The sequence below is a fragment of the Borostomias antarcticus genome, assembly GCF_949987555.1.
Source record: "Borostomias antarcticus genome assembly, chromosome: 4".
Taxonomy (NCBI): domain Eukaryota; kingdom Metazoa; phylum Chordata; class Actinopteri; order Stomiiformes; family Stomiidae; genus Borostomias; species Borostomias antarcticus.
In genome coordinates, this window is record NC_140237.1 from 33,538,628 (window position 1) to 33,548,879 (window position 10,252).

Here is a 10,252-nt window from a genome sequence, read left to right on the forward strand (position 1 = left end):
AACCCTCCAACATCCAACCAACCCTCCAGGAACACACAACCAACTTAACATCCAACCAACCCATCCAACCAACCCTCCAACATCCAACCAACCCTCCAGGAACACACAAACAACTTAACATCCAACCAACCCATCCAACCAACCCTCCAACATCCAACCAACCCTCCAGGAACACACAAACAACTTAACATCCAACCAACCCATCCAACCAACCCTCCAGGAACACACAACCAACTTAACATCCAACCGACCCTCAAGGAACATCCAGCCAACCCTTCAGGAACATCCAGCCAACCCTCCAGGAACATTCACACAACCCTCCAGGAACATCCAACCAACCCTTCAGGAACATTCACACAACCCTCCAGGAACATCCAGCCAACCCTCCAGGAACATTCACACAACCCTCCAGGAACATCCAACCAACCCTCCAGAAACATCCAACCAACCCTCCAGGAACATTCACACAACCCTCCAGGAACATCCAACCAACCCTTCAGGAACATCCAACCGACCCTCCAGGAACATTCACACAACCCTCCAGGAACATCCAACCAACCCTCCAGGAACATTCACACAACCCTCCAGGAACATCCAACCAACCCTTCAGGAACATCCAACCAACCCTCCAGGAACATTCACACAACCCTCCAGGAACATCCAACCAACCCTCCAGGAACATTCACACAACCCTCCAGGAACATCCAACCAACCCTCCAGGAACATTCACAGGAGCAGTCAGTGGAAAAGCATGGCGGCCCGTGTTGTATAAACGCTGCTGAGGTCAGACAGACCACAGAAAGGCTTCATTGTAAAATGTCAGAGCAGAGTTTGGCCTGCTGCGTCATAAAAAGCTCAAAAACTAACAGAGCGCCACAGTGAGCGGCCACTCTTTGAACGGCTCTGATTCCCGAAAGTGAACTTGGTCTACGTTCACTCCAACTGCCGTTTCAGAGGATTCAAACTCTGGAACCAAGATGACCAGATGACCAGATGACCAGCTACGAGATGACCAGCTACGAGATGAATCAAGACCATACGGGTGCATCATTATTTTAAGGAGTTTCAGAAGATTTCAAGAAACTAATCATAAACCATTGCGGATTATACCTTTCCAACGACTTCCAACCTAAAATAACGATATTTTGTGACCATGTTTGTTGTTGCTACAGCACCTAGCTAACTTGTCACTGATGTCAATAAACATAAAATATTCAATATTGGACATTTCTCATTCACTTCATGAAATTAATCACAGAGGGAAATCATGGTTGATCTGTGGTAAACCATCATCCAGTTCAGTGGTAGCCATGGTAGCAGTGGTAGCCATGGTAGCAGCAGTAACTCACTAGCCCACAACATGTTGATGTCCGGTAAACATTTCCATGGTAACAGCGAGCTTCACCAATCACTCAGAGACGCCGCTGTTACACTTTAGGATTGTGGGTAGAGTAGTATTCTACATCCCCATGACACATCACAAATAAAACATGTTTTCCTTCAAACACGGTTGATATCATATGGGCTTGTGGCTTCTCCAGGAGAATATCCGTCCTTTCACAGTCTCTGCTCGTGGAAAGTCTACCTTGGATGGTTATGGCTTGCAATCCAAATCCTCAATTCAGAATATGAATGAATGATTGGGATTTTCACTTCCGGAAACTAACTGTTAAGCTCTATACTGTACATGTTCTCATAAGAGAGAGACAGAGACACAGACACAGAGAGACACAGAAAGAGACAGAGAGAGACAGAGAGAGACACAGAGAGAGACAGAGAGAGACAGAGAGAGACAGAGAGAGACAGAGAGAAACCAGCCAGACTCACAGCTAAACTGGCTGTGACATTCTCCGCTGCATCTCTCTCTCTCTCCTTCTCTCGTTCTCCACCTCTCTCTGGGCATGTAGAGTGAGGGAGAGGAGAGGAGAGGGAGCAGTAGAGATGGAGTGGTAGAGATGGAGAGATGGAAGGAGGAGGAGGAGAGATGGAGAGATGGAAGGAGGAGGAGAGAGAGATGGAGAGATGGAAGGAGGAGGAGAGAGAGATGGAGAGATGGAAGGAGGAGGAGAGATGGAAGGAGGAGGAGGAGGAGAGATGGAGAGATGGAAGGAGGAGGAGAGATGGAAGGAGGAGGAGGAGGAGAGATGGAGAGATGGAAGGAGGAGGAGGAGAGATGGAGAGATGGAAGGAGGAGGAGGAGAGATGGAAGGAGGAGGAGAGAGAGATGGAGAGATGGAAGGAGGAGGAGGAGAGAGAGATGGAGAGATGGAGAGATGGAAGGAGGAGGAGGAGAGATGGAGAGATGGAAGGAGGAGGAGAGATGGAGAGATGGAAGGAGGAGGAGGAGAGAGAGCTGGCGTGGCAGCTGCTTCTCTGCAGGTTAGTGAGGAGCCGGGCCTGAGGATCAGTCAGAGAAGAACCGGTCCAACAACAACTCAGCACAGTTCAGCACAGCCAGGCAGAACCATATGTCTGTCTCTCTCTCGATCCTCTCTCTCTCTCTCTCTCTCTCTCTCTCTCTCTCTCTCTCTCCAGCACAGCCAGGCAGAACCATATGTCTCTCTCTCGATCCTCTCTCTCTCTCTCTCTCTCAGCTCAGCACAACCAGGCAGAACCATGTCTCTCTCTCGATCCTCTCTCTCTTCCTCCATCCGCCTCTCTCACAAAGGCGTCTCACCTCCTCCTCCCTGGAGAGCAGCGGCCCAGAACCCAGGGAGAGAGAGAGAGAGAGAGAGAGAGAGGGAGTGAGAGTGAGAGAGGGAGGGAGAGGGAGAGAGAGAGAGAAGGGAGTGAGAGAGGGAGGGAGAGGGGGAGGGAGGGAGAGTGAGAGAGGGAGAGAGAGAGAGAGAGGGAGTGAGAGAGGGAGAGGGAGGGAGAGAGGGAGGGAGAGAGGGAGGGAGAGTGAGAGAGGGAGAGAGAGAGGGAGAGGGAGAGAGTGAGAGAGGGAGAGAGAGAGGGAGAGGGAGGGAGGGAGGGTGAGAGAGGGAGGGAGAGGGAGAGGGAGGGAGTGAGAGAGGGAGAGGGAGAGGGAGTGAGAGAGGGAGGGAGAGGGAGAGAGAGGGAGTGAGAGAGGGAGAGGGAGTGAGAGAGGGAGTGAGAGAGGGAGGGAGAGGGAGAGAGAGAGAGAGGGAGTGAGAGAGGGAGAGGGAGTGAGAGAGGGAGGGAGGGAGAGAGAGAGAGAGAGAAGGGAGTATTTTGGAGTGGTAAAAATAGTACAGCTGGTACTGAGTAGCATCACACCTACTGAGGAATCACTACACACTGCTGAGCACACTTCCTGATCCTCCTAATCTCTCTCTCTCTCTCACACACACACGCACACACACACACGCGCGTGCACACACACACAAGCGCGTGCGCACACACACACACACACACACACACACACACACACACACACACACAGCAGAGATCAGCTTCACACATTGGAGTGTTAATGAGAAGAGGGGAGAGAGGAGGAACGTATTTGTTGAGAGCCCACAAAAGCTTAAATGTACAAATGACTGTGCTGTGGACCAGCTGGTCCTCCTCCCTCCCTCCCTCCCTCTCTCTCTCCCTCCCTCCCTCCCTCCCTCCCTCCCCTCAGAAAGGCTGAATGAAAGAACAGAAGTAAAGAAATGGGAGGAATTCAGAGTATAGTTTTGTTTTTTAAATAAGCACAAAAGGAAAGTATACAGAACCAAGACAGGGAAAGGCTCAGGGCCTTCACCAGACATGTCTCACCCTGCCACAGACCCTGGATGACCCCTGACCCCTCCATGTCCTCCCTACATCAGGGTCACTCCTGGGTCACTCCTGGGTCACTCTCTTACCCCCGGGTAAACAAGCTGCAAGCAATTACGCAAAATCCAAGAAACAATTAAATGACAGTTTTGCTAAATGGACTAAGTAAAACTAACCTTAACCTAATCAAAATTAACCCCCAATTTATTTGTATTATTTGGTGTCTTGGTGAGTGCCGTCACAGGACAGTGTACATACAGAAATAATAATGCAATATATTCCTTAGAATTTGAATTTTGTTTTGCAAAAAAAACACATAGGCCTATCTATTTAGGAAAATGAGATGCAAACATGGGTATTATTGATTTATCATTTCACTATTTGAGATAAAGATTGAATTAAATTAGAAAAAAAACAACTTCCATACCCTTTTCACAGCCCTGACAGACAGAGCTCCAGTGTGCTCTGCGCTCCTCTGGCACGTCAAGTCAGGGTCAGAGGTCAAGTCAAGGTCAGAGCAGACAGCTACTTCGGTGAGTCGTCAGGCAGTCAATATTGGGAGTTGCAAAACATATTTTACACCATTGGAAAGCAAAAGATCTCTTTCAAACGGTAGCAATAGCCTTCTTCTTCTTTCGTGTAACGTCAGAGGTCCAACTCGGTGTCGTGTAGCCATGCCAACATCTCGGGTCCTAGGTCAAAGAGGCTGGCTTTAGCAATAGCCTAAAGAGCATTGTCTGCTACCGAAAATGGAGCATGTCACACATGAAATCCAATGCAGTTACACAGAGCATTGCTTCCCAGGTACTAGTCCTATGAAACATCAATCTCGAACGCATACTGACATACTGACATACATACATACACCACATCTGTCTGTAGGCCTACAAATGAATCTCATTAAGTTGCCTACAGCCACCAATAAATCTCCCCCAAAGCTACACATTTCATATTGTTATTGGGCTGTCTGTAATTTGCGCTCTTCAGCATTTGCAACCAATATTCCTACTGCAAAGTCAGCCTCTCAATGGCAGCCTTACCAACTTCCTATTATGTTTCTTATTCTTATAATACCATACCATACCATTTTATTTATAGAGCACATTTAAAAACAACAAAGTTGACCAAAGTGCTGTACAAGTCAAACAACAATAACACACAAAGAACACATAGTAAAACAGACGCAGTGTGTCACATGAAAAAGGACAAGTCTCTTAGGCCATGTCAGGAAAACGCCAAAGAATATAAGTGTGTTTTGAGGCGTGATTTAAACACCTGCAGAGTGGGGGCCTGTCTAACATGCAGGGGTAGCTCGTTCCAGAGCTTAGGGGCGGCCACTGCGAAAGCCCGATCCCCCCTGAGCTTCAGCCTGGATTTGGGGACAACCAGGAGAAGCTGATCAGAGGACCTGAGGGACCTTGAAGGAGCATAGGGTTCCAGCAGTTCTGAGAGGTAGTTGGGTGCCAAGCCATTTAGGCACTTAAAAGTAAACAGCAAGATTTTAAAATCAATCCTAAAACGCACAGGAAGCCAGTGGAGCGAAGCCAGTACCGGGGTAATGTGCTCTTGCTTACGTGTACCAGTTAGCAGGCGAGCGGCAGCGCTCTGGACTAACTGCAGGCGAGAGAGAGAGGCCTGACCGACACCAACATACAAAGCATTGCAGTAATCGAGACGAGAAGTCATAAAAGCATGTATTACATGTTCAAAAACACAGCGTGATAAAAAAGGTTTGAACTTGGACAGCCTCCTGAGCTGGCAAAAACTCTTTCCTACTACGGCATTAATTTGTTTGTCCATCTTTAGGTCACAGTCAATTTTCACCCCTAAATTAGTGGCAGTTGGCTTCACAAAATGTTTAAAAGGGCCTAGATCAGCAGGAGGAAACACAATATATAAGGGTGGTTCCAGCCTACTGTTTGACCGCCATCTTCATCCTCCATTCTTCCAAGCTCAAAACTTTACAGGCTGCAGCTGCCCAGCGCAATTAAGTAGAGGCTTCACCCACCCAGCGTGATTCTGATTGGCTAAAAACTAACATTTACCCGCCCATCTCGGGGGCGAGACAAAAATGAAGGATACAATTCATAAATACATTATTCATGTACTAAATGGATTTAAAATGTCCCTCCACCCAGGAGCAGGGGAGGGAGTTGTATTTTCAACGGTATTTTTTAATTTTCTGTAAATTATGTAGAGTATTGCGATATGTATTGTATCGTAATGTATCGTGATATAATCGTATCGTGATACAATCGTATCGTGACCCATATATCGTGATATGGTGTATCGTGATACGTGGGTATCCCAGCCCTAGTGTAGCGAGCACTGGGACAGAGGCTTGTTTCTAGAACACAGTATCCCCAGCTCAGAGAACAGAGGAGACATGAAGGGTAAAAACTCTGTTGCCATCTCCCTCTCTCTCTCACACACACACACACACACACACACACACACACACACACACACACACACACACACACACACACACACACACACACACACACACACACACACACACACACACACACACACACACACACACACACACACACACACACACACACACACACACACACACAGTAGCAGTGAAATGCACAGAGAAATTGTGATGAGTCAGAGAGCCCTGCCCAGTCAGCCACATGGACAAGTGGTCCACGTAAGAGGAGGAGGAGAGGAACATGAAAGAGAGGATAGAGGAGGGGAGGGCAGAGGAGGGGAAGGGGGGGTTTCCTCCTTGTGACACCGGGCCTCATGACTCAAGAGGCCTTTGGGCACACTCATCTCTCTCTCACACACACACACACACACACACACACACTACACACTCATCACACACACACGACACACTCTCGTGATCTCTGCCTGCCTGGCTTATGAGCCACAACAGTTGATAGATAGACAGAGAGAGAGAGAGAGAGAGAATTATGTGATCTATTTGACAATGTTTGGCAGCTGTGAGAGATGTCATGTTGTTGTGCTCCTGAGTTTAGTCATTATTTGAGCCGGAAGAACAGCTACTGTCCAGCGGTGTGTACAAATGTATGTGCGCGAGTGTGCGGGTGCATGTGTGTGTGTGCGTACATGTGTGTGTGTGGTGTTGTGTGCGCTGTGCAGGGGAGTGTCAGGAGATCCTGAACCAGCTAAGAGACTAACGATCACAGTCAGGATAACCTCTGGTTTTAACTCTGACTAATACCTTTCCTGTGAAGTACACCTCTAATTACACACACCAACACAGTGAACCTCGGATAATACGCTCGCTCACTAGCTCACTCGCTCCCTCGCTCACTCAGTACCAGGCCATACACAGCAAGGCCAATACTATAGCATGTTCAATACTATAGTGTGTTTTTCTTATTGGGTTCTTTGGGAGGAAACCCTTGCGAACACGGGGAGAACATGCAACCTCTGCACAGAAAGACCCGGAGACCTTCTAGCTGTCAATAGTGTGCCACGCCAGCGTGCCACAGGTGCAGCTGAGCTAAGCCACAACATTCCACCTGGCTCAGATGTTAAGGCGGGGCTTCTATCGCTAACACGGATCTGATCTTGTCAGAGGAAGCGCCTAAGGTTAGAGGATATTGGTTTAGTTTGGAACTGGGCCACAGCGGTGGGTTGGGAATGGCTTAGGACAGAAGGCGAGGTGAGGAGAGGGTTAAGGAGGACAGGGATGGCGCACACAGGGGAGAGGACAACAGAGAGAGAGAGGGGCATGGCGGCGGCCATCAAAGTAGTAGACCTGCTCCCAGGATAACAGGAGATCAGAGAGATTTAACCCTCTGAGACTAAGAGCTCAGAGCTTTCACCGCCGGAGGAGTGGAGGCCCCTGGGATCCTCTCTGGTGTGTCTGCTGACGAGCTCAGACGCCTGCCCATCTGAGAGGACTGGACCGGGCAGTGTCCACCTGCAGCCGGTCAGACAGCGAGGAGCAATGATGCTACGCACCCGTTGTATCGTACACTCGGATTTTCCGCCCACGATGACGTCATACCACAGTTAAAAGCGTTCCAGAAAAGGGGAAAAACTCACTTTAGCCCCATCTTTGTAGTTCTAACCAAGGTCGCCATTGTCAGCAATACCAGTTGATAACAACGCACTACATACTATACAAACACCGTAGCAACACTGTCCACTGATGGACGTTGGACAGCACTGTGTGTGTGACTGATTTAATGAGACAAATAAGACAGAAGCGCTAATAAACTGTCTTATTACAGCTTTTACTTATTGTTGATTCACAGAGCAGCCATCTTGATTTGACGTTAGCAGCGTGGGCGGGTCAGGTCAGGTCGGGGTAGACCCCCCCACCCCACACACCCCCCCCGCCCTGAGTAAAATGGAGGTGAAGTCCTGAGGTCAGGTGACGATTTTCCGTCCAACTCGGAAACTCTGATGTTTCCGGTACAACTGTTAGCCTACCATGTTAGCCTACCCCTTCTCCCCTTTCCTCTCCACTGGTTTCTACAGAGTGAAGGAATGAGGTTGATTTGGTGTTCAGGAAACACACGTCACCCTTGCCCGCAGGTTAGTCAGCTTCCCTACTGACTCTGGAAGCCCTCGTCACATGATGGGGGTCATCACATGACCGGACCTCGTGAGAATCTGCTGTTTGTCTCCCAAACGCTCCTCCACTCAAGCAGTCACAAACAGGAGGATTAGGGAGACCGGGGGGAGGGAGGAGGTGAGTTGGTATCAGGGTTGGATTGTGTTGGCAGGAAAAGTCCCTCGCTAGCGGTCGCTGGAAGACCAGCCCACTGGCCGACCCTTGCCAAGCCGGACGGGTCTCTTACTAGGACCTTGGACGCAAAGGGGCACTAATCACATTAGTAACATTAGTCAGCTGGCAGCGAGCATCACTACTCAGTCAGCGCCGTAGGGCACAGGCCGTTACACTACAGTCTGAATCAGACCGATGGTCGTCAATGGAGAAACTGCGGAACGGAGGAACACTTCGTCAATGGGCACTGTTCTCCTACACGAAGACCAACGTGATTGGCTCCTGTCTTGTTGATGACACCTTTTTATAGACCAGACCTTAGGCTTAACACCCATAAAACACAACAACAACAACCAAGATCCTACATCTAATGACATCTAACGACTAAAGTCTTTGGTCTCATGATCCCCGCTGATCCTCTCCTCTCAGCTCGCCTCTTCTCCTCTGGTCCGTCACCAGACCACCAGCCTCGAGACTCGGAATAGACTCTCATTATGTGCATTTATCGTCCAAGAACAGCAACAGCCTTTCACCCCGTCTTCTCCCCGGAGGAGACTCTAACGAGCCGTATCATCTCAGCGCGCCTCGCCTCATCTCTCTGGCAGGGTGTGCAGGGTGTGTCAGGAGACGAGACCCGAGCACACGGCTCCAGCTCAAATGCTCAGCCTCGTCTAGCGGCTGAAGAACCACTGAGACAAGAGACACCCAGTTGAAGAACCACTGAGACAAGAGACACCCAGTTGAAGAACCACTGAGACAAGAGACACCCAGTTGAAGAACCACTGAGGCAAGAGACACTCAGTTGAAGAACCACTGAGACAAGAGACACCCAGTTGAAGAACCACTGAGACAAGAGACACTCAGTTGAAGAACCACTGAGACAAGAGACACTGACTGGCTAGGTCTCTCTTAAAAAATATATTTTTTAAATTTCAATGAGACCAACCCGGTTAAAGAAAGGTTACAAAAAAACCCAAGCAGCCGATGAAAACACGTAACTTTCTTCGTCAACAACAAATGTTCTACTTCAACAAGTAGCCTAGCCGAGACAAACTTTCTCAGTCAGCAACAAAAGTTCTGTAGAGTTGTGAAGACAAAACCAAATGCGAGGAACTTACTTCAACAAACATAAAATCCAACTCCTGGTTCATCTTGGCTCCCGAGCAGCCCCTATGCCCCTGCCTCCGCGACGCCTCCAGCCACTGCTGAACCACAGAACCTGTTATCAACCGAGGAGCCGGCCGGGAAGAAGAGTTCTGGATGGATGAAGCAGCCCCATTGTGTCTGCGGAGCGACCGACGTTCACCACAGCGCCCCTCATCCCGACTCTCCGGCTCATCCCGCGGCTGGGATTGGACAACCCTCCTGTCAATCAAACAGCCGAGCCTCCGCCCCTCTCTGGCCTGCCTCAGCCCTCAGTCATGAGTCTTGACGCAGACGGACTAATGATGAACTGTAGCTTCCCATAAAAGTCAGTCAGAGCTCGAACTGTGTCAGATATAGCCGCTGTACACTAGAGGCGATTAGTTAGTCCAGCAGTGAGCTGGTCACAATGTGGTTTGTGTGTGTGTGTGTGTGTGTGTGCATGGGACAGGACAGGAGAACGTCATGTTGATTCCACAGAGGACACGACACTGGAGGCACAATTACCTTAACCAGGTTACCGTGGTAATTTAATGCACATGCTCTCCATCAGCACCATAAATAAAAAAAAACATGCCATTACGCAATCGCTCAGATTCATAGTCAAGTCAAGTCACCTTTATTTGTAAAGCACATTTACAACAGCTGTGGCTGAACCAAAGTGCT

At 49.1% G+C, this 10,252-nt stretch overlaps 1 protein-coding gene across 1 annotated transcript in view; it reads right to left on the reverse strand.

Annotated features, from left to right (window-relative positions):
• The window catches only part of myo5aa (myosin VAa), a gene marked incomplete at both ends in the record, with an annotated part of 55,357 nt that extends 45,763 nt beyond the window's left edge, over positions 1–9,594 (reverse strand). Inside the window, 1 exon segment of the mRNA XM_084437496.1 lies at positions 9,562–9,594. Coding sequence (XP_084293622.1) covers positions 9,562–9,594 — 33 coding nt within the window.
• Between the last annotated feature and the right edge of the window lie 658 nt (positions 9,595–10,252).